Source organism: Oncorhynchus nerka, linkage group LG13 (assembly GCF_034236695.1).
Source record: "Oncorhynchus nerka isolate Pitt River linkage group LG13, Oner_Uvic_2.0, whole genome shotgun sequence".
NCBI classification, from domain to species: domain Eukaryota; kingdom Metazoa; phylum Chordata; class Actinopteri; order Salmoniformes; family Salmonidae; genus Oncorhynchus; species Oncorhynchus nerka.
The window spans coordinates 102,049,577-102,074,356 of NC_088408.1; the positions used below are offsets into that span (position 1 = coordinate 102,049,577).

Consider the following 24,780-nt stretch of genomic DNA (forward strand, 5'->3'; position numbering starts at 1 on the left):
GAAACCCTATTGTTGACCAATCGCCGACGAGGGGGCGTAAAACTTCGGCTACCGACTTCGGCTTGCTTCGAGAAAAATAATGTATTGTGCCCGAACAGCCGAAAAATAAAGTAGCGGAAGTCCAAAACGAACAAAAACTAAACAAAATGTCGTGATACGCCCAGATGTATGCCCAGATGTTTTGAACGCGGCAGTAGTGACTGGACTGGAATGGCTCTTCTTGCTCTACTAGTCTAGTCTATGGGCGTTTCTTGCAACAATCAACGTCCCCCAAGACACATTCCGCAGCCAGACACACATGTCACGTGACGGGGAGGTCAATGATCCTGACAAGAAAAATGGCGGAATTTGAGGAGCTACGGGTAGGCTAAAAAAAAATACAACATAAACACTGCTAGGTAGAAAGCTATACTACGGCTAATCCTTTTATTTAAGCAATTTACGTTTTCGGATAAGGCATTTAATTAGACATCCGCTTCATATAGGCAAAAATTACTTCGCTAACTGTGGAATAGTGCATGTCTGTTTTGCCTAGTTAACAAACTGGTGCTGCTCTCGACATTAGCATGCCGCTAGCTAGCTAACAACAATTAGCCAGCTGTAGGCATTGGCTTAGCAATGCGAAATCGTTTTATAATATAGCTTCACGTTAATGTACTTTATCTAATAAAATGCACGTTACCTGTTGAAGGTAAATACTGTTAGTTGACAACTGGATAGCTAGTCTATTTACATTAAAATAGGCTATGCTAACATGACTATCTATCAAGGTAGATAGAGACTATTGTTGTTTTCAGTGTTGCTAGCTAGCTGGACTGCTCGTAACTGTTATAAAAATATATATATATTTTCAGGAATTACTTTCTAAATAAGGTTATTTAGACCGGACCGCTATAAAACAGTACTTCAACTAACTCTGATGTAAGAGATCAGTCAAATGATAGTTAGCCATCTGCCATCGACTTGAGATGAGACCGAGGCAAAATTATTTTATTTCATTGGATATTCGGCTTTCTATCGTCAATAGCTATTAAACCAGAAACAGAAGGGGTGACCCAGACAAGTTACAGGGGTTATAAAGCTGAAACATCCGTCTATATAAAACGTTTTCTCACCACCAATTACGGTAGCGACCGGAAGTCCAGTCTGGGTAGTGGGAGAAGATGGAACCAGGTGAAACTGGGCCAACATTCTGCAAAGTTCTCAACGATTTAACATCTATCAAAACAATTCTATATTCTGAATCGGGAGGATAGAGAAAAGTTAACCCCCCCCCAACTTTCAATCTTCAATATCTTTTAATTAATAATATTCTTAGATGTAAAGTCCCCTGTTTTACGGGACCTGCTTGGGCCCTACCAAAGTTTTTGCTTAGAAATCGATCTGTGGACACCGTTGTTTGAAATGGCTTGCATTGAGCGATAGTAGTATATGTGACTAGGATGTTTAACCTGACACCACTTGAAGCTGGGATGGCCCTCCTACCATTTCATTCGCTCTACCGAATGTCCGTCAACCTCCTGGCTGAGCCCTAGGTCACAGCCACTGACAAAGCACATGCCTGCAATTCTTGCGTTATAGCTCAGCAGGAGAGAGTGGGTTCAGCATTGTAGCACATTGAGAGATCAATTTATAGCCATTAATCTAAAATAACAAATGGATTTTAAACAAAAAAACAACACTTTCTGTTCATCATAGATGGACACGATTAATTTGAGAGGAAAGGCGAGTTCCTAACGAGCTCAGGAAGCCGAGCTCTGGGAGACCTTCACATTGATGGGGCCAGACATTTTGATCAAGAGAGACCTTTTCAAAATATGTAAATGTTCTCTAAAACTACACCAACAAATATGTATTTTACAGTTATAAGGAAGGTGACGTCTTATAGTTAGTCTTTTTATAATTTCATTAAACTATAATTAGAAAGCATATGTCATTTCAAGCCTTATTCGTACAGTTGAGTTGAATAGGAAATACATGATATTAAATGTTTAACTATACCTCAGCAATTTATAGCTATTTTTTTTTTTACCAGAAAGATGATATTGTAACCTTTCTTAGAGGATGCACTACTAGTTATTGTTTATGATCCTCATGATAAACAATTACTTTTGGCGATTGTGTAGATTACAATATTGATGACATTTTAACCGGTTTAAACAAAGCGTGCCACGACTATGAAAATGATCTGTTCTGGATCAGATGGATGGAAAACAAACCACTGCTTTGTTGTTCACATGTTTATTCGTTTTCTTCTTCTGGTTTTCAATCTTTAAGAGCCCATAAACAAAGCGTGCCATGACTGAAAATGATATATTCTGGAGGGAAAAAATACACACAGAATTCTTTTCTTCTTCTCCCACTGATTCAGAATATATCATTTTCATATTCATGAAAGGCTGTGTTTTACAAGCTGCTGAAGTATGAAAACGGGAACAGAATATGGGACGGTATTATGTTCACGTACGGAACCATGCTCATAGTTCATCATTTGCAGGAATTCTGGATATTTTGATACGTTTTCTGTTGCTATTTAAATTGTCAAACGAATGCCCCCAATAACAATACCTATTTGTGTACAGCGTTATTGTATAGCTTAACAAATTCTTAACCATGAGCATGATTCTGCAGTCCCACCGTTTTCCTTTGCCTACCTAACCAACTAGCTCATGTTGTGTTTTTTATTTTTTTATTTTTTCAAAAGTCAAGCTCATCCTCACTCCTCTTTCGTCTATCGTTTGTCATCCTTGCCAATGCCATGCTCTTCCCATGTTTAATCTGATCTAACGTTTCTGGCATTTATTCTCATTCAACATTTTAGATGCTTAGCGGTCACATATAATAAGGACACACGTAGGAGCGATCAAGCATGGACCGTATAATGAAGGGTCAGTTGGGCTTTTCTTACCTTCCTGTTCTGGGGGTCCTGTTCTGGGGGTTGTTATGTGAAGAGGGGGGTCCTGTTCTGGGGGTTGTTATGTGAAGGGGGGGGGTCCTGTTCTGGGGGTTGTTATGTGAAAGGGGGTCCTGTTCTGGGGGTTGTTATGTGAAGGGGGGTCCTGTTCTGGGGGGTTGTTATGTGAAGAGGGGGGTCCTGTTCTGGGGGGTTGTTATGTGAAGGGGGTCCTGTTCTGGGGGTTGTTATGTGGGGGGTGTTATGTGGGGGGTCCTGTTCTGGGGGGTTGTTATGTGGGGGGGGGGGGGGTCCTGTTCTGGGGGTTGTTATGTGAAGGGGGGGTCCTGTTCTGGGGGTTGTTATGTGAAGGGGAGGGGTCCTGTTCTGGGGGGTTGTTATGTGAAGGGGGTCCTGTTCTGGGGGTTGTTATGTGAAGGGGGTCCTGTTCTGGGGGGTTGTTATGTGAAGGGGGACCTGTTCTGGAGGGTTGTTATGTGGGGGGAGGGGTCCTGTTCTGGGGGTCCTGTTCTGGGGGGTTGTTATGTGGGGGGTCCTGTTCTGGGGGGTTGTTATGTGAAGGGGTCCTGTTCTGGGGGTTGTTATGTGAAGGGGGGACCTGTTCTGGAGGGTTGTTATGTGGGGGAGGGGTCCTGTTCTGGGGTCCTGTTCTGGGGGGTTGTTATGTGGGGGGTCCTGTTCTGGGGGTTGTTATGTGAAGGGGTCCTGTTCTGGGGGGTTGTTATGTGAAGGGGTCCTGTTCTGGGGGGTTGTTATGTGAAGGGGTCCTGTTCTGGGGGGTTGTTATGTGAAGGGGGGACCTGTTCTGGGGGGTTGTTATGTGAAGGGGGTCCTGTTCTGGGGGTTGTTATGTGAAGGGGTCCTGTTCTGGGGGGGGTTGTTATGTGAAGGGGGGGGACCTGTTCTGGAGGGTTGTTATGTGGGGGGGGGTCCTGTTCTGGGGGTTGTTATGTGAAGGGGGGAGTCCTGTTATTGGGGGTTGTTATGTGGGGGGGGTATCAAATGTGTAATAATAATTGTGTTGGAATAGCTCTATTCTGGGTAGTTTCACCTCACCATTGACATGTTTGGTGTTTTTGCTTTTAAAGCCAATATTGCTAACCTGGCTGTGCCATGTAAGGATAACACAAGTCATTGTTTTGTTAGGATATCAGAATGTACAGCCTATATATTCTCTCTGACAGCTGAATCCTAGTTACATACTTTTAAAATGACTTAAATGTAAATGTAAATGTAAACTTTTTACAACTTCAAAATGAGGCTAATCAACTGAACTAAAGAAAACATGGCATAAAAACTTGAATTTTCCTCAAGTGGCAAAAATGATTAGCCTAATCATTCCTAATCATGTTTTTATCAATGTCATTACATTAACAATGACATGGTAGCCTGTCTGTGTTCTGACGTCTCCCCTTGTCTTTCCAGAGCATGGTGTCAAGTTTCAGAGTGTCAGAGCTACAAGTGTTACTGGGCTTCGCTGGGCGTAACAAGAGTGGTCCCAAGCACGAGCTCCTTCTGAGGGTCTTGCACCTCCTGAAGAACTCCTCCTGCAGTCCGGCCGTCCAGATCAAAATCAAGGAACTTTATCGACGCCGCTATCCCAGGACGATAGACACTTGTCTTACCGACTTGGCTTTAATTAAGTCTGCGTTCTCCACGGCAGCGGAAGGCGGTGATGTTACCGTGGTAACCTCTGACCTCAGTGACCTGTCCCCTGACGGCGCCAGTGTCTCCCGGGACTTTGACCTGGCGTCCGATTCGCCGCTCCTCTCTGGTGATTCGCTGCTGCTCCACGAGGAGACCAATAAGGAGCTGAGGATGAACCTCCAGCAGCCCGCCCCTCTCATCCCTCCGGTCCACCCAGACGTCCAGATGAAGTCTCTCCCGTTCTACGACATGTTGGACATCCTCGTTAAACCCTCCAGCCTGGGTCAGTGTCTCTCTGGTAAATCTATCTAGTTTGGACCTCTACCATATTACTGGGCAGGCTTTACATTGATGAAATGAATGATTACTGATTTATTTATTTTCCTTTTATTTAACCGGGAAGGGCTCATTGAGATTTAAAATCTCTTTTTCAAGAGCGTCCTGATTGACTCTGATTAGGTGTGTTTAATGATTGTTCTTGCTTGTCACAAAATGATTCTTGTTGTCCTGAAACACGAGTGACGCAGCGGTCTAAGGCATCTGCATCTCAGTGCAAGAGGCGTCACTACAGTCCCTGGTTCGAATCCAGGCTGTATCACATCCGGTCGTGATTGGGAGTCCCATTGGGCGGCACACAATTGGCCGAGTGTTGTCCGGGTGTGGCTCGGGTAGACCAGTCATTGTAAATACGAATTTGTTGTTAACTGACTTGCCTAGTTAAATAAAGTTCTCCTCGTTCTGAATGGTTTGGATGGGTGTATAGGGCAAGCTTAAGCAAATACAAGCTCTGCCTATCTCTCTCGTAATCTAGGTGGACGTTCCATCATATTTCTGGTCAGATGACATTACCGATGAAGGAGTCTTGTGATTAAGTGCCTGAATGTTTGTTAATTCTGGTCATAATCTGATGTCCATTTTTCTTGTTTAGCATAGATCGAAAATTATGGCTGAAATAGTAGCTCTGCCTATCTCTCTGGTAATGTTGACATTACGGCCTATCTCTCTGGTAATGTTGACATTACGGCCTATCTCTCTGGTAATCTTGACATTACGGCCTATCTCTCTGGTAATGTCGACATGCTTCCTATCTCTCAGGTAATGTTGACGTGCTGCCTATCTCTCTGGTAATGTTGACATTACGGCCTATCTCTCTGGTAATGTTGACATTACGGCCTATCTCTCTGGTAATGTTGACATTACGGCCTATCTCTCTGGTAATGTTGACATTACGGCCTATCTCTCTGGTAATGTTGACATGCTGCCTATCTCTCTGGTAATGTTAACATGCTGCCTATCTCTGGTAATGTTGACATGCTGCCTATCTCTCTGGTAATGTTGACATTACGGCCTATCTCTCTGGTAATGTTGACATGCTGCCTATCTCTCTGGTAATGTTAACATGCTGCCTATCTCTGTCCACTAATGTGAATGACATTTTAAGTCGCCTGGATCTCTCTGCTAATGTTGACATGCTGCCTATCTCTCTGGTAATGTTGACATGCTGCCTATCTCTCTGGTAATGTTGACATGCTGCCTATCTCTCTGGTAATGTTGACATGCTGCCTATCTCTCTGGTAATGTTGACATTACGGCCTATCTCTCTGGTAATGTTGACATGCTGCCTATCTCTGGTAATGTTGACATGCTGCCTATCTCTGGTAATGTTGACATGCTGCCTATCTCTCTGGTAATGTTGACATGCTGCCTATCTCTCTGGTAATGTTGACATGCTGCCTATCTCTCTGGTAATGTTGACATGCTGCCTATCTCTCTGGTAATGTTGACATTACGGCCTATCTCTCTGGTAATGTTGACATGCTGCCTATCTCTCTGGTAATGTTGACATGCTGCCTATCTCTCTGGTAATGTTGACATGCTGCCTATCTCTCTGGTAATGTTGACATTACGGCCTTCCTCTCTGGTAGGTCATGTTGACATTACGGCCTTTCTCTCTGGTAGGTCATGTTGACATTACGACCTATGTCTCTGGTAGGTAATGTTGACATTACGGCCTATCTCTGGTAGGTAATGTTGACATTACGGCCTATCTCTCTGGTAGGTAATGTTGACATTACGGCCTATCTCTCTGGTAGGTAATGTTGACATTACGGCCTATCTCTCTGGTAGGTAATGTTGACATTACGGCCTATCTCTCTGGTAGGTAATGTTGACATTACGGCCTATCTCTCTGGTAGGTAATGTTGACATTACGGCCTATCTCTCTGGTAGGTAATGTTGACATTACGGCCTATCTCTCTGGTAGGTAATGTTGACATTACGGCCTATCTCTCTGGTAGGTAATGTTGACATTACGACCTATGTCTCTGGTAGGTAATGTTGACATTACGGCCTTTCTCTCTGGTAGGTAATGTTGACATTACGACCTATGTCTCTGGTAGGTAATGTTGACATTACGACCTATGTCTCTGGTAGGTAATGTTGACATTACGGCCTATCTCTCTGGTAGGTAATGTTGACATTACGGCCTATCTCTCTGGTAGGTAATGTTGACATTACGGCCTATCTCTCTGGTAGGTAATGTTGACATTACGGCCTTTCTCTCTGGTAGGTAATGTTGACATTACGGCCTTTCTCTCTGGTAGGTAATGTTGACATTACGGCCTTTCTCTCTGGTAGGTAATGTTGACATTACGACCTATGTCTCTGGTAGGTAATGTTGACATTACGGCCTATCTCTCTGGTAGGTAATGTTGACATTACGGCCTATGTCTCTGGTAGGTAATGTTGACATTACGGCCTATCTCTCTGGTAGGTAATGTTGACATTACGACCTTTGTCTCTGGTAGGTAATGTTGACATTACGGCCTATCTCTCTGGTAGGTAATGTTGACATTACTGACCACAGACTGCATTGAAGTGTCTGAATGTTTTTTTTTTAGTTTGTTTTTCCATCATGTCCTAATCTGACGTCCTTATTCTACTAGGAACCAGCACTGTTCAGAGATACCACCAAGAGAAATACTTCATCTTCGCCTTGACACCTCAACAAGTCAGAGAGGTGTGCATTTCAAGGTATGGGCTGCTCACCTTTTCCCTTCTACTCCTGACACGGTCCACAATAGTTCTGTTTCTAATTGCATGTGTTCTTGTTCTTTCTTAAAAGGGACTTCCTACCAGGTGGCAGAAGGGACTACATGGTTCAGATACAACTGAGGTGAGGATGGATAGAATGTGGTCATAATTCCAGGCATCCATTTTATTTTATTTGATTTAACTAGGCAAGTCAGTTCAGTACAAATTCTTATTTTCAATGACGGCCCTAGGAACAGTGGGTTAACTTGCCTGTTCAGGGGCAGAACGACAGATTTGTACCTTGTCAGCTCGGGGGTTTGAACTTGCAACCTTCCGGTTAATAGTCCAACTCTCTAACCACTAGGCTACCCTGGAGGAGCCCCAGAGGAGATTTACTTTCAAAACATCTTGTTTATTGCTTTTCAAATGTAGTTTTTCTGATTTTTTTTTTCTTGTAGGTTTTGTCTGTCAGAAACAAGTTGTCCCCAAGAAGACAACTACCCCAACAGTCTCTGTATTAAAGTGAATGGGAAGCTCTTCCCCTTGCCGGTGCGTTACTGTTTTTTTTCAGCTGGTCTAGGATCAGGTCCCAGCTGTTTACGTTACCTTTATTCATTATGATCTAAAAGGCAAAACAGATCCTAGATCAGCCCATAGTGAGACTATTTCTAATAGTTGATAACACACATATGTTTGATGTTTTTTAGGGTTATGCCCCGCCCCCTAAAAATGGAGTGGAACAGAAGAGACCGGGAAGACCTCTAAATATCACCTCATTGGTCAGATTGTCCTCTGCCGTACCCAATCAGATCTCTGTAACGTGGGCAGCCGAAATTGGAAAGGTATTGTAAGCACTAACATTGAGGATCAATGTATTTTTCACTATTTTATTGTGAACTTAATTTATAGTAGTGGCAATTGTAAAGATCCTTTTTGCATCATAGACTTCATTAGGCCTTTCACGCTGATGTGTCGTTCCTGACGTTCTCCGTGTGTCGTTCCTGACGTTCTCCGCGTGTCGTTCCTGACGTTCTCCGCGTGTCGTTCCTGACGTTCTCCGCGTGTCGTTCCTGACGTTCTCCGCGTGTCGTTCCTGACGTTCTCCGCGTGTCGTTCCAGACGTTCTCCGCGTGTCGTTCCTGACGTTCTCCGCGTGTCGTTCCTGACGTTCTCCGCGTGTCGTTTGAAGCAGACAGATCATTCTATTTCTCTGCCTGTCGTTCCAGACGTACTCCATGTCGGTGTACCTGGTGAGACAGGTCACCTCACCTCTACTGCTGCAGAGGCTCAGGATGAAGGGCATCAGAAACCCAGACCACTCCAGAGCGCTGAGTAAGCACACACACACACACACACACACACACACTCTCGTATGGACTCACACATGAACATAAATTAGAGAACAGGCTCATTGCAATTGATTCCCACTGAATCCCACGTTTGTGTTAAATCTGTAATGTCCTTCAAATCTTCTCTGTCCTCTTGCAGTAAAAGAGAAGCTGACAGCAGACCCCGATAGTGAGATTGCCACAACCAGCCTGAGGGTGTCGCTCATGTGCCCCGTGAGTATAACATACTGGGGGAAAAAACTACGTTTTATACAAATCAGTCTGGTACCACTTTTACAGACAGACAAAAATATGTACAAAAGTGTGGTGAAATTGGCCAATTCATCTCTGTTTTTCATCTCTCTCTGTCTGTCTCCCTCTCTCTCTCTGTCTCTCTCTGTCTCTCTCTCTCTCTGTCTGTCTGTCTCTCTCTCTCTCTCTGTCTCTCTCTCTCTGTCTCTCTCTCTGTGTCTCTCTCTCTGTGTCTCTCTCTCTGTAGCTTGGTAAAATGCGTCTGACTGTGCCGTGTCGAGCTGTCACCTGTTCCCACCTGCAGTGTTTTGACGCAGCCCTCTACCTGCAGATGAATGAGAAGAAACCCACCTGGGTCTGTCCTGTCTGTGACAAGAAGGCCCCCTACGAGAGCCTCATCATCGATGGGTTGGTACCGTTCTCACAGAACAAAAATAGAAACGCAACATGTAAAGTAGTGATGCACCGATATCCGATGTTAAACATTTTAGCAGCCTTTTACACTTTCTAGTTCAGTTAAATAGTTAACACACGCACATGGACGCAGAGGTCTAAGGCACTGCATCTCAAGAGGCGTCGCTACAGTCCCTGGTTCGATTCCAGGCTGTATCACATCCGGCCGTGATTGGGAGGCCCACAGGGCGGCGCACAATTGGACCAGCGTCGTCCGGGTTTGGCCGTTACTGTAAATAAGAATTTGTTCTTAACTGACTAGTTAAATAAAGATGGTAATTGACCTATTTCCCCATTTACCAGTAAAACATAATCAAATCCGATTTTCATTCATTTTACTTGCTGTGCTGTTTCGTTGTTCATTTGTTCAGTCGTTTCTCAACCAGCATTTCTATGGAACGTTGTTTAGAGTCTTAGCATGTCAAAAAATATACTATTTAACACGATTTGACGTGTCAATTAAGCTCGTTGACCAATCGGGACCTGAATATGACTGCACGTCACAAAATTATTTAACGTGCCTCATACATTTTCTACGTACTTATTACACATTGATCACTCGTATTTACATTTACATTTACATTTAAGTCATTTAGCAGACGCTCTTATCCAGAGCGACTTACAAATTGGTGCATTCATATTTCATATGTCACAACGATTCATTGACACGTACGCTATGATGCTGGAAAAGTTGTCTAGTGCACCTACAGTGCTGGTCATAAAGAAAAGCTAGCTAGCTCATGGATGCACACAATGTTCTTCCCCCAAAACACAGCAAAACAACTATCTGTTTCAGTAGCTGTAGTTAGTTAGCTAGCCAACTATATAGCTAGGTGTCATCATCTAAAATAACCCTAATTTACAAGACAGTTCTTATTTGTTTTAATGGTGGTCGTCTATGTTGAAGCTAGCCACAATAAGGATGAGCCACAATAGTGGACTTTGCAGTTAACCTTCAAAATAAAAGTCAATGACATACTTATATTTGGAAGGCAAACTGCGAATTTGTTACTGTAATTTAATTATGCAAACCACATGTAACTACGCCAACCCAGGACCTCCACAACCGTAGACCACGTGTAACCACGCCAACCCAGGACCTCCACAACCGTAGACCACGTGTAACCACGCCAACCCAGGACCTCCACAACCGTAGACCACGTGTAACCACGCCAACCCAGGACCTCCACAACCGTAGACCACGTGTAACCACGCCAACCCAGGACCTCCACAACCGTAGACCACGTGTAACCACGCCAACCCAGGACCTCCACAACCGTAGACCACATGTAACCACGCCAACCCAGGAGCTCCACAATCCGGCTTCTTCACCTGCTGGATGGTCTGAGAGCAGCCACCCAGACTGCTGATGAAACTGGGTTTTACACAACTGAAGAATATCTGCACGAACTGTCAGAAACGGTCTCAGGGAAGCTCATCTGCGTGCTCGTTGTCCTCACCAGGATCTTGACCTGACCGGACCGGTTTTCTGATCCACGCCCTTTCTGTGACCAACTGATGAATATCTGTATTCCCAGTCATGTGAAATCCATAGATTAGGGCCTAATGAATTGATTTAAATTGACTGATTTCCTCATATTAACTGTAACTCAGTAAAAAATCGTTGTTGCATGTTATTTTTATATATATATATATATTTATATATATATATATATATAATGTTTTTGGACCATTTTCAATGTTGTTTACTATTTATTCTTCAACAGAACTGCTGGGACCGATGGTCACCACATTTTCCAAGACTCTTGCTTTAAACAATATTGTCGCCATGAGCCAATGAACTTGCACAATTTTTTTTCTTCCTGTCCAACAGTGCCACCATGTGGACAAACTGAAATATATTTTATACAGGTTAGCTCGACTCATCACTTTTGGGTCACACAGATCAAGAGTTATAGCCCAAGTGCCCGTTATAGCGCCACCGTGTGGTCAATATGAATCTGCTTGCATGTGTTGAGTCTTGACAATGGTTGGAACATCTGTACCAAAGTGCATTTATGTGCCAGACCACGCCCGCACGACAGGTCCGTAGCGGCCATGTTGTTTGAGATGCTATCCTGACAAAAACATAATTTGTGAGAGGTTGGTCCATAGATGTGCCACATATCTCGTTTTGTACAGATGGGTCATTTTGTGCCAGAGGGGAGTAGCGTTTTAAAAGTGTTTTTAACTAAATACAGTCCACGGTGGACTTTATGGGTCCTTGAGACCAAATGTATTCCTTGTCAGGAGAGGGACCTACGTACTGAATTTCAGGACTGTCAGGTCTGACAGGACTGTCAGGTTGTTGGAACATGTCTGTCTCTCAGGTTGTTGGAACATGTCTGTCTCTCAGGTTGTTGGAACATGTCTGTCTCTCTCTCAGGTTGTTGGAACATGTCTGTCTCTCAGGTTGTTGGAACATGTCTGTCTCTCAGGTTGTTGGAACATGTCTGTCTCTCAGGTTGATGGAACATGTCTGTCTCTCTGTCTGTCAGGTTGTTGGAACATGTCTGTCTGTCAGGTTGTTGGAACATGTCTGTCTCTCTGTGTCACGTTGTTGGAACATGTCTGTCTCTCAGGTTGTTGGAACATGTCTGTCTCTCTGTCTGTCAGGTTGTTGGAACATGTCTGTCTCTCTGTCTCTCAGGTTGTTGGAACATGTCTGTCTGTCAGGTTGTTGGAACATGTCTCTCTGTCTGTCTGTCAGGTTGTTGGAACATGTCTGTCTGTCAGATTGTTGGAACATGTCTGTCTCTCTGTCTGTCAGGTTGTTGGAACATGTCTGTCTCTCTGTCTCTCAGGTTGTTGGAACATGTCTGTCTCTCTGTCTGTTGGAACATGTCTGTCTCTCTGTCTGTCAGGTTGTTGGAACATGTCTGTCTGTCAGGTTGTTGGAACATGTCTGTCTCTCTGTCTGTTGGAACATGTCTGTCAGGTTGTTGGAACATGTCTGTCTGTCAGGTTGTTGGAACATGTCTGTCTGTCAGGTTGTTGGAACATGTCTGTCTCTCAGGTTGTTGGAACATGTCTGTCTCTCTCTCAGGTTGTTGGAACATGTCTGTCTCTCTCTCAGGTTGTTGGAGCATGTCTGTCACTCAGGTTGTTGGAACATGTCTGTCTCTCTGTCAGGTTGTTGGAACATGTCTGTCTCTCAGGTTGTTGGAACATGTCTGTCTCTCAGGTTGATGGAACATGTCTGTCTCTCAGGTTGTTGGAACATGTCTGTCTCTCTGTCTCTCAGGTTGTTGGAACATGTCTGTCTGTCAGGTTGTTGGAACATGTCTGTCTGTCAGGTTGTTGGAACATGTCTGTCTCTCAGGTTGTTGGAACATGTCTGTCTGTCTCTCAGGTTGTTGGAACATGTCTGTCTGTCAGGTTGTTGGAACATGTCTGTCTCTCTGTCTCTCAGGTTGTTGGAACATGTCTGTCTCTCAGGTTGTTGGAACATGTCTGTCTGTCAGGTTGTTGGAACATGTCTGTCTCTCTGTGTCACGTTGTTGGAACATGTCTGTCTCTCAGGTTGTTGGAACATGTCTGTCTCTCAGGTTGTTGGAACATGTCTGTCTCTCAGGTTGTTGGAACATGTCTGTCTCTCAGGTTGTTGGAACATGTCTGTCTCTCAGGTTGTTGGAACATGTCTGTCTCTCTGTCTGTCAGGTTGTTGGAACATGTCTGTCTGTCAGGTTGTTGGAACATGTCTGTCTGTCTGTCTGTCAGGTTGTTGGAACATGTCTGTCTCTCTGTCTCTCAGGTTGTTGGAACATGTCTGTCTCTCTGTCTCTCAGGTTGTTCATGGAGATTCTGAACGACTGTTCCGATGTGGATGAGATCAAGTTCCAGGAGGATGGGACCTGGTGCCCCATCAGACCAAGGAAAGAGGCCCTCAGTGTGTCCTCAACCTGTATCCCCAAAATAGAACGTAAGGCCCTCCTGTAGACATCATCCGTCTCTGCTATACTGTATCTATAGTATACCTACTGACTGATCGGTCACTTCATACTCATCTCTCCTCCTCCAGCGCGTCTATGTGCCGTGGTCCCCTCCCACAGCGAGCTCAGCTCAACCAATAAGAAGGCAGACGTGATCGACCTGACCCTGGAGAGCTCATCAGAGGAGGAGGAGGAGGAAGAGGAGCCTGATCCGCCACTGAAGAAGAGATGCCTCTACATGTCCAAGACAGAGGAGGTTCACGCCAAGGGGTGAGTTCAAATCGAATTTGATTTGTCAAATGCGCCGAATACAACAGGCGTAGGTAGACCTTATAGTGAAATGCTTACTTACTTAAGTCCTTAACCAACGATGCAGTTTTAAGAAATAGAGTTAAGAAAAGATTTACTAAATAAAGTAAAAAAATATATAATAATAATAACCGTAATCGTCGCTACTCGGGCTGTAGTGGTCATGACATTCTGTCAGCCGTTAACTGTCATGCAAATATCTGCCGGTCTCCCGGTAATTGACCGTTAATTAACAAGCCCTTTTAGCATCTCCTGGCTTCCACTCATACAAGCCAGGACCTTTAGAACAGCTGCATTTAGAAAGTAGACAAATCCATTTAATATACACTCGTGATGCACCGATATGACATTTTTGGCCGATACCGATGTCCGATATATTCCTTGTGGGGGAGAAAGAAAAAAAAACGATACCGATATTTCAAATTTGAGCGGTCTTTTAAGCATTCTAGTTAATCTCTCTGGGATATGTGGGACAGTAGCGTCCCCCCTCGCCAACAGCCAGTGAAACTGCAGGGCGCCAAATTCAAAACAACAAAAATACCATAATTAAAATTCCTCAAACATACAAGTATTTTACACCATTTTAAAGATAAACTTCTTGTAAATCCAGCCACAGTGTCCGATTTCAAATAGGCTTTACGGCGAAAGCACCACAAACTATTATGTTAGGTCAGCACCTAGTCACAGAAAACCATACAGCCATTTTCCAGCCAAGGAGAGGGCTCACGAAAGACAGAAATAGCGATGAAATTAATCACTAACCTTTGATGATCTTTATCATATGGCACTCACAGGACTTCATGTTACACAATATGTTCGATAAAGTTAATCTTTATGTCCAAAAACCTCATTTGAAATTGGTGTGTTATGTTCAGAAATGCATTGTCTCAAACAAACATCCGGTGAAAGTGCAGAGCCACATCAAATTACAGAAATACTCATAATAAACATTGATAAGAGATACAAGCGTTATACATGGAAATATAGATAAACTTCTTAATGCAACCGCCATTTCAAAATGGCTTTACGACGAAAGCACGCCTTGCGATTATGTTAGGTCAGCGCTAGTCACAGAAAAACATCCAGCCATTTTCCAAAGAAGGAGAGGTGTCAGAAAAGTCAGAAATAGTGTTATAAATATTAATTTACCTTTGATGATCTTCATCAGAATGCACTCCCAGCAATCACAGTTCCACAGTAAATGTTTGATTTGTTCGATAAAGTCCATCATTTATCTCCAAATACCTCCTTGTTGTTTGCATGTTTAGCCCAGTAATCCAAATGCATAATGAGCTTGTTCAGAAGAAATGTCAAAAAAGTTCTATTACAGTTTGTGGAAACATGTCAAACGATGTATAGAATCAATCTTTAGGATGTTTTAAAAAAAAAAATCATAAATCTTCAATAATGTTCCAACTGGAGAATACCTTTGTCGGAACGCAGCTACCTCTCACGGGAGCTTGTGTGATCAGCTCATGGCACTCACCCTTCACAGTCGAAGCCTCAAACAAGGTTCTAAAGACTGTTGACATCTAGTGGAAGCCTTAGGAAGTGTAATATGACCCCACAGACACTGTATATTCATTTACATTACATTTACATTTAAGTCATTTAGCAGACGCTCTTATCCAGAGCGACTTACAAATTGGTGCGTTCACCTTAAGACATCCAGTGGAACAGCCACTTTACAATAGTGCATCTAAATCTTTTAAGGGGGGGGGGTGAGAAGGATTACTTTATCCTATCCTAGGTATTCCTGAAAGAGGTGGGGTTTCAGGTGTCTCCGGAAGGTGGTGATTGACTCCGCTGTCCTGGCGTCGTGAGGGAGTTTGTTCCACCATTGGGGGGCCAGAGCAGCGAACAGTTTTGACTGGGCTGCGCGGGAACTGTACTTCCTCAGTGGTAGGGCAATGACTTGAAAAACTACAAACCTCAGATTTCCCACTTCCTGGTTGGATTTTTTCTCTCGTGTTTTTGCCTGCCATATGAGTTCTGTTATACTCACAGACATCATTCAAACAGTTTTAGAAACGTCAGTGTTTTCTATCCAAATCTACTAATTATATGCATATTCTAGCTTTTGGGCCTGAGTAGCAGGCAGTTTACTCTGGGCACCTTTTTATCCAAGCTACTCAATACTGCCCCCCAGTCCCAAAGAGGTGAAATAGTTAACCCACATACATGGACTTAGCAGTCTTAAGGCACTGCATCTCAGTGCAAGAGGCGTCACTACAGTCCATGGTTCGAATCCAGGCTGTATCACATCTGGCCGTGATTGAGAATCCCATAGGTTGGCCGGGACGTCATTGTAACTAAGAATTTGTTCTTAACTGACTTGCCTTGTTAAATGAAGGTTACACACACACACACACTGGCCCAAAAAGTTATTTTGTTGTCCTTTACGTATGTCCCCATTACCAGTAAAACATCTGATTTCTTTCACTTACTTGCTGTGCTGTTTCATTGTTCCATTTGTTCAGTCGTTTCTCAACCAGGATTTCTATGGAACAAATTTATTACCCACGCGGTATTGTAAACACATCCTTCGTGGCCGGTGTTTGCAGACTGTTTTGTACAGCTTTGACAGTGCTACTTTAAAAAAAAAAAAACACGCAAAGATGTTTGGTACTATATTTATAGAAGATCAAATGGAATCTTTAAAAAAAATATTTAAAAAATAGCACATTTGGGTGTCAATCAATTAGCTTAATTTCTCAAGAGATCAAATTACATTCCATCAAAAATAATATTTCAAGAAAGCTAATCTTATCTGTTTCTAAATATAAATGTTTTTCAGCATCTTTCTCGTGCTTTATGAGGTGTGGAACTACTCTGTTTCTTCTGTATGTCAAAGACAGGCAAGGGGGTCTTAACTTCACTTGACTGGTTTTTTAAACTGAGACTCAGCGATATGACCACAAGCAGCAGTGTAAATAACATCGTGACGTAGGAGCCACGTCAAGAGGCTGAACTGGTGAACATCCGTGCACGTGGCTTCTGCCAAACTCAGCTGCAATGTGACGACGACAACAACTCCTATACACATTAAACCCTCTGTGCTATTTGTTGTTGGCCCGTTCACAATGTTTACTTTTGTTGTGTCGCTGAATCTACTCTGTGTTTCTCTAACCCTCAGAGTGTTGACGTATCAGCCATCCACGGGGCGCCTCCCAAATGCCCTGGACACGCCATACCTGATGTCTTCACTAGCAGACTATACAGTCCCCTTCCACCACTCCACCCTGTCCACCATCCCTACAGACATGCAGAGTAAGTCACCCTGTCCACCATCCCTATAGACATGTAGAGTAAGTCACCATCCCTATAGACATGTAGAGTAAGTCACCCTGTCACCATCCCTATAGACATGTAGATTAAGTCACCATCCCTATAGACATGTAGAGTAAGTCACCATCCCTACAGACATGTAGAGTAAGTCACCCTGTCCACCATCCCTATAGACATGCAGAGTAAGTCACCCTGTCCACCATCCCTATAGACATGTAGAGTAAGTCACCCTGTCACCATCCCTACAGACATGTAGAGTAAGTCACCCTGTCACCATCCCTATAGACATGTAGATTAAGTCACCATCCCTACAGACATGTAGAGTAAGTCACCCTGTCACCATCCCTACAGACATGTAGATTAAGTCACCATCCCTATAGACATGTAGATTAAGTCACCATCCCTATAGACATGTAGATTAAGTCACCATCCCTACAGACATGTAGATTAAGTCACCATCCCTATAGACATGTAGATTAAGTCACCATCCCTACAGACATGTAGATTAAGTCACCATCCCTATAGACATGTAGAGTAAGTCACCCTGTCACCATCCCTATAGACATGTAGATTAAGTCACCATCCCTATAGACATGTAGATTAAGTCACCCTGTCACCATCCCTATAGACATGTAGATTAAGTCACCCTGTCACCATCCCTATAGACATGTAGATTAAGTCACCATCCCTATAGACATGTAGAGTAAGTCACCCTGTCACCATCCCTATAGACATGTAGATTAAGTCACCAACCCTATAGACATGTAGAGTAAGTCACCCTGTCACCATCCCTATAGACATGCAGAGTAAGTCACCCTGTCACCATCCCTATAGACATGTAGATTAAGTCACCATCCCTATAGACATGTAGATTAAGTCACCATCCCTATAGACATGTAGATTAAGTCACCATCCCTATAGACATGTAGATTAAGTCACCATCCCTATAGACATGTAGATTAAGTCACCATCCCTATAGACATGTAGATTAAGTCACCATCCCTATAGACATGTAGATTAAGTCACCATCCCTATAGACATGTAGAGTAAGTCACCCTGTCACCATCCCTATAGACATGTAGAGTAAGTCACCCTGTCACCATCCCTATAGACATGTAGAGTAAGTCACCCTGTCACCATCCCTACAGACATGTAGATTAAGTCACCATCCCTATAGACATGCAGAGTAAGTCACCATCCCTATAGACATGTAGAGTAAGTCACCCTGTCACCATCCCTACAGACATGCAGAGTAAGTCACCCTGTCACCATCCCTACAGACATGCAGAGTAAGTCACCCTGTCACCATCCCTATAGACATGTAGAGTAAGTCACCCTGTCACCATCCCTATAGACATGTAGAGTAAGTCACCCTGTCACCATCCCTATAGACACGTAGAGTAAGTCACCCTGTCACCATCCCTATAGACATGTAGATTAAGTCACCCTGTCACCATCCCTATAGACATGTAGATTAAGTCACCCTGTCACCATCCCTATAGACATGTAGAGTAAGTCACCATCCCTATAGACATGCAGAGTAAGTCACCCTGTCACCATCCCTATAGACATGTAGAGTAAGTCACCATCCCTATAGACATGCAGAGTAAGTCACCCTGTCATCATCCCTATAGACATGTAGAGTAAGTCACCCTGTCACCATCCCTATAGACATGTAGAGTAAGTCACCCTGTCACCATCCCTATAGACATGTAGAGTAAGTCACCCTGTCACCATCCCTATAGACATGTAGAGTAAGTCACCATCCCTATAGACATGTAGAGTAAGTCACCCTGTCACCATCCCTACAGACATGTAGATTAAGTCACCATCCCTATAGACATGCAGAGTAAGTCACCATCCCTATAGACTAGTCAGTCACATCCCTACAGACATGCAGAGTAAGTCACCCTGTCACCATCCCTACAGACATGCAGAGTAAGTCACCCTGTCACCATCCCTATAGACATGTAGAGTAAGTCACCCTGTCACCATCCCTATAGACATGTAGAGTAAGTCACCCTGTCACCATCCCTATAGACACGTAGAGTAAGTCACCCTGTCACCATCCCTATAGACATGTAGATTAAGTCACCCTGTCACCATCCCTATAGACATGTAGATTAAGTCACCCTGTCACCATCCCTATAGACATGTAGAGTAAGTCACCATCCCTATAGACATGCAGAGTAAGTCACCCTGTCACCATCCCTATAGACATGTAGAGTAAGTCACCATCCCTATAGACATGCAGAGTAAGTCACCCTGTCACCATCCCTACAGACATGTAGAGTAAGTCACCCTGTCCACCATCCCTATAGACATGCAGAGTAAGTCACCCTGTCCACCATCCCTATAGACATGTAGAGTAAGTCACCCTGTCACCATCCCTACAGACATGTAGAGTAAGTCACCCTGTCACCATCCCTATAGACATGTAGATTAAGTCACCATCCCTACAGACATGTAGAGTAAGTCACCCTGTCACCATCCCTACAGACATGTAGATTAAGTCACCATCCCTATAGACATGTAGATTAAGTCACCATCCCTACAGACATGTAGATTAAGTCACCATCCCTATAGACATGTAGAGTAAGTCACCCTGTCACCATCCCTATAGACATGTAGATTAAGTCACCATCCCTATAGACATGTAGATTAAGTCACCCTGTCACCATCCCTATAGACATGTAGATTAAGTCACCCTGTCACCATCCCTATAGACATGTAGATTAAGTCACCCTGTCACCATCCCTATAGACATGTAGAGTAAGTCACCATCCCTATAGACATGTAGAGTCACCCTGTCACCATCCCTACAGACATTAAGTCACCATCCCTATAGACATGCAGAGTAAGTCACCATCCCTATAGACATGTAGAGTAAGTCACCCTGTCACCATCAGACCTAGTCAGACATACAGACATGCAGAGTAAGTCACCCTGTCACCATCCCTACAGACATGTAGAGTAAGTCACCCTGTCACCATCCCTACAGACATGTAGAGTAAGTCACCCTGTCACCATCCCTACAGACATGTAGAGTAAGTCACCCTGTCACCATCCCTATAGACATGTAGAGTAAGTCACCCTGTCACCATCCCTATAGACATGTAGATTAAGTCACCCTGTCACCATCCCTATAGACATGTAGATTAAGTCACCCTGTCACCATCCCTATAGACATGTCACCATCCCTATAGACATGCAGAGTAAGTCACCCTGTCACCATCCCTATAGACATGACATGCAGAGTGTCACCATCCCTATAGACATGTAGAGTAAGTCATCCCTATCCCTAGACATGTAGAGTAAGTCACCCCATCCCTACAGACATAGTAAGTCACCCTGTCACCATCCCTACAGACATGTAGAGTAAGTCACCCTGTCACCATCCCACAGACATCCCTGTCACCATCCCTACAGACATGTAGAGTAAGTCACCCTGTCACCATCCCTATAGACATGTAGAGTAAGTCACCATCCCTACAGACATGTAGATTAAGTCACCATCCCTATAGACATGTAGATTAAGTCACCCTGTCACCATCCCTATAGACATGTAGATTAAGTCACCATCCCTATAGACATGTAGATTAAGTCACCATCCCTACAGACATGTAGATTAAGTCACCATCCCTACAGACATGTAGATTAAGTCACCATCCCTATAGACATGTAGATTAAGTCACCATCCCTATAGACATGTAGATTAAGTCACCATCCCTATAGACATGCAGAGTAAGTCACCCTGTCACCATCCCTATAGACATGTAGATTAAGTCACCATCCCTATAGACATGTAGATTAAGTCACCATCCCTATAGACATGTAGATTAAGTCACCATCCCTATAGACATGTAGATTAAGTCACCCTGTCACCATCCCTATAGACATGTAGATTAAGTCACCCTGTCACCATCCCTATAGACATGTAGAGTAAGTCACCATCCCTATAGACATGTAGATTAAGTCACCCTGTCACCATCCCTATAGACATGTAGATTAAGTCACCCTGTCACCATCCCTACAGACATGTAGAGTAAGTCACCCTGTCACCATCCCTATAGACATGTAGATTAAGTCACCATCCCTATAGACATGTAGATTAAGTCACCATCCCTATAGACATGTAGATTAAGTCACCATCCCTATAGACATGTAGATTAAGTCACCATCCCTACAGACATGTAGAGTAAGTCACCCTGTCACCATCCCTATAGACATGTAGATTAAGTCACCATCCCTATAGACATGTAGATTAAGTCACCATCCCTACAGACATGTAGAGTAAGTCACCAAACATCTGCTTGTCCTGCCAACGAAACGATGACGTGTTCTGTCTAATTGTCTGGTCATCTCCATGTCTGTGATGTAGGCTGTGTTTCTGTCCCGCACTTTGTGACATCGGCTGATGTAAGAAGGGCTTCATAAAGACATTTGATTGATTTAACGTTGCTTGTGAGTTCAGAGGAGGAGTGTGACACCATCTTTTCCGCCCCCCCCTCTCACCTAGGTCTGGATCTGTTCTCGCTGATCCAAGGTGACCCGCAGCATTACAGAGCTCCCATGTTCCTGGATAACCTGACCAGCAGCCTGCAGGGTGCCACCACTAGCGCCGGCCTGGTGTCCTCTTCTAGCCAATACGACACCAGTTCCCACCACACCACTGCCTCTTCATCCTCCCATGAGACTGGGGTTATCACTGGGGGAGGAGGAGGAGGGTCCAACATCATCTCAGACATCATCTCATTGGACTGATCTTCTGGTCCCTGAGAGCTCATTGGACTAAGCCTCTGGTCCCTGAGAGCTCATTGGACTAAGCCTCCGAGGACTGAGGTAGTGCACTATACAGGGAATATCGTGCCATTTTGGACCTGGACGATGTCCACAGGCCACCATGGGACAGGGAGATCCCAGAGCTAGGCTAACTTGTCTCCTTTCCTTTGTTTGTCTGCCAGTGAAGTTAGGACACATTTGCTTTTTTCCCCCTACCGTGCTGATTGAAGGAAAGGAAAACTAGGAGAGGAAGCCATTTTTAGATAGTTGAGACTGTTGGACCCGTAGTCTTTTCTCAATTGGATTTGCTCAGCTCCTACGTCCTCTCCCGCCTCCTTTTGAAAAAAAGGTCAAAGGTGATTGGAGGAGAGGCGGCTAGGAGAATGAATGTGGGTGAAAATGTGATTGTATGAAATGACGTTTCTAGGTTGGATCCCAAAACGTGGGCATAAAAACGAATGAAGATAGTTGTGGAAGACATTTTTTTTTTTTTATAGCTACAACGATAGATTTTAAACATGTTCATGCTTTTTCTCAGACGACAAAACGAAAGCTGATTTAAGGGGGGGGGCAGGTTTCAGTAGTCTTCCATGAAGGACTCCGGTAGGATACACATGACCTTCCTCGAGGTAAAGGTGACTATCAAGGAGAGGAGGGAAACTCTTCCGTTCAGCTACTAACGAATTGACATATCCTTGACCACTCATCGGTTTCCGGGTCACAGAGGAGAGAGGACGGACGGACCCCCCCCCTATTTTGACTGAGTTGGCCTCACCCCACACATATTCTGACCTTTGGAAGAGAAGGGGATTTTACCAGTCTGTTCTTCACATTTGTTTTTAATTGGATGAGTTGACATGGAAGCATTCCACAGGAAGTGGGACAATGGGGGGCGGGGTTTGTTTCCCCCTTCAGTCAGAGCAATAAATACTGAGTTTTCCAGATCTACTGACTCTGTACACGGTTGAAAGTGTATCTAAAACATGGAACCATTAGAAATGAGATATTTGTGTGTGTGTGTGGGGGGGGGGGATCCATGAATTGGAGGTACCATTTTGTTTTTTGTACAAATTATCAAAAGTGATACAAACTAGAGCGTTGAGTGTTTTATAAAATGCCATCTTTCTCAGCATTTGTTTTGTATTTAGTTTGACCTTGTTGTGTATGTACCATCTAATTATTTTACCTTCTTGGGAGGATCCCCTTTTGTTCTGTGTGTAAAAATGTATATGAGTTAATGTCCCCAAATGGTTTCCGTCCCACGAGTCCCGACTTTTTGTTGGTTTGAAGGTTAAGCAGGATGTTTTCAGGATGTTTTCACACCGTTACACAGCTACATGTTCACGGAACCAACTGTAATGCGAAGTTGTCAATTGAGCCTTTGTTGAACGTAGCAAAAAAAGCAATCAGGGCCTGAAATAGTGTATTTTATTTAATGTACAAAACTCTAGATAAATTAGCTAAGGCAATTAGTGCTGCAGTTTTTAAAGTGTAGAATGAGATGTTGGCCCTCAACCTTGTATGAGTTGCTTAGGGAAAGGGGACCTACCCACTAAAATGTTAGGATTTACATTCATGTTAATGTTTTAAAATGGAACCTGAAGTATTTTCCAAACTTAAATTTAAGGGAATAGATATTTAATATTTTATTGTAGTTAAAGGATGCTCCTCTTGTTTCGCTGTGGATAAAGGATGCTCCTCCTGTTTCGCTGTGGGTAAAGGATGCTCCTCTGGTTTCTCTGTGGGTAAAGGATGCTCCTCTTGTTTCGCTGTGGGTAAAGGAGACTCCTCTTGTTTCGCTGTGGGTAAAGGATGCTCCTCTGGTTTCGCTGTGGGTAAAGGATGCTCCTCTGGTTTCGCTGTGGGTAAAGGATGCTCTTGTTTCGCTGTGGGTAAAGGAGACTCCTCTTGTTTCGCTGTGGGTAAAGGATGCTCTTGTTTCGCTGTGCCATCGTGATGCAAGCAAACAAACAAACAAACAAACAAGGTGCTCATTTTTTATTTGCTGTCAGGATCTCAGACTTAAAAGAATAAAGCGGCATTTTAAAATTCCTGTATCAGTCAACTTTCCCCCCTCATACCGTTTCTAGTTATAATACAGTGTATTGTTGTTGTTATTGTTGTTTGGCTATTTTTATTTTATACATTTCCACATTAGGGTGCTATGATCATTAAATTGCACTAGGAAGCAGCAGTCCAATCACAGACGATCACAGTTTATCCAGGAAGTTGTCCAGGGTAGGGATGCCTTCTTTGAGGCCTTTGCGTTTGCGGGTGTCTGCCACTACTTGCCATGGCCGACTGGTCTCGTCGAAGGGGTCCCCGGGCAGGATCTGCCAGTGGTCGAACACACACTGGGGGAAGGCCTGGCCACCTGTGTTGGATCTCAGGTCCGCTGTGAAACCTAACGACATCGGGGGGGGATAAAAATTAAAATATTCATAAACAACCAGAGGTCTGTGTTGTTTTGTCATGCTTATCTGTAGCTAGTTGGTTGACTCCTATTTCCTATGTTACGTTCCTATCCTGACCGAATACAATGTTTTACTTGTTAAAGAGCTAATCCTTTTCATAAAGGCTGTGATTGTACCAGTATAGTGATATTTTTTCCATGGAAAACTCTTTGGTCCTTTAAAAAAAAAAAAATTAAAAACCTGCTGTATGTAAAATATTTTGTGATAGTTTGGAAAATAAATACATGTGACTGTATGGTTGTTTCCAACGTCGGGGTTGTTTTCCTAAAGAAGTTAAATCCGCTTTGTGTTTTGTTTCCTTGCCCGCGATACTGTGACAAAACAGGCAGGGAGCAGGTCTCGAACCCTCGACCCCGAAGTCCAGCGCG

The 24,780-nt window shown here is 43.7% G+C and overlaps 2 protein-coding genes across 4 annotated transcripts in view; one reads left to right on the forward strand and one right to left on the reverse strand.

Annotated features, from left to right (window-relative positions):
- Positions 1 to 271: 271 nt before the first annotated feature.
- Positions 272 to 24,647, forward strand: LOC115121150 (E3 SUMO-protein ligase PIAS2-like). Of its 3 annotated transcripts, XM_029650179.2 has the most exons (14): positions 272 to 362; positions 2,822 to 2,888; positions 4,340 to 4,859; positions 7,507 to 7,594; positions 7,686 to 7,736; positions 8,053 to 8,143; positions 8,302 to 8,436; positions 8,821 to 8,926; positions 9,083 to 9,156; positions 9,422 to 9,582; positions 13,416 to 13,549; positions 13,649 to 13,829; positions 17,005 to 17,138; positions 21,676 to 24,647. In XM_029650179.2, the coding sequence occupies exons 3-14, from the start codon at positions 4,343 to 4,345 to the stop codon at positions 21,918 to 21,920; spliced, it is 1,917 nt and encodes a 638-aa protein (XP_029506039.1). In that variant the 5' UTR covers positions 272 to 362; positions 2,822 to 2,888; positions 4,340 to 4,342; the 3' UTR covers positions 21,921 to 24,647. The 3 variants fall into 3 exon arrangements, with proteins under 3 accessions (XP_029506039.1, XP_029506037.1, XP_029506038.1); XM_029650177.2 differs by lacking the exon at positions 2,822 to 2,888 and having other exon boundaries at positions 283 to 362; XM_029650178.2 differs by lacking the exon at positions 2,822 to 2,888 and having other exon boundaries at positions 283 to 362; positions 4,340 to 4,844.
- LOC115121151 (elongation factor 2-like) overlaps positions 23,922 to 24,780 on the reverse strand; it is a 31,152-nt gene continuing 30,293 nt past the window's right edge. Inside the window, exon 15 of the mRNA XM_065026924.1 lies at positions 23,922 to 24,342. Coding sequence (XP_064882996.1) covers positions 24,149 to 24,342 — 194 coding nt within the window. The 3' untranslated portion in view covers positions 23,922 to 24,148. The remainder of the gene's footprint in view (positions 24,343 to 24,780) is intronic.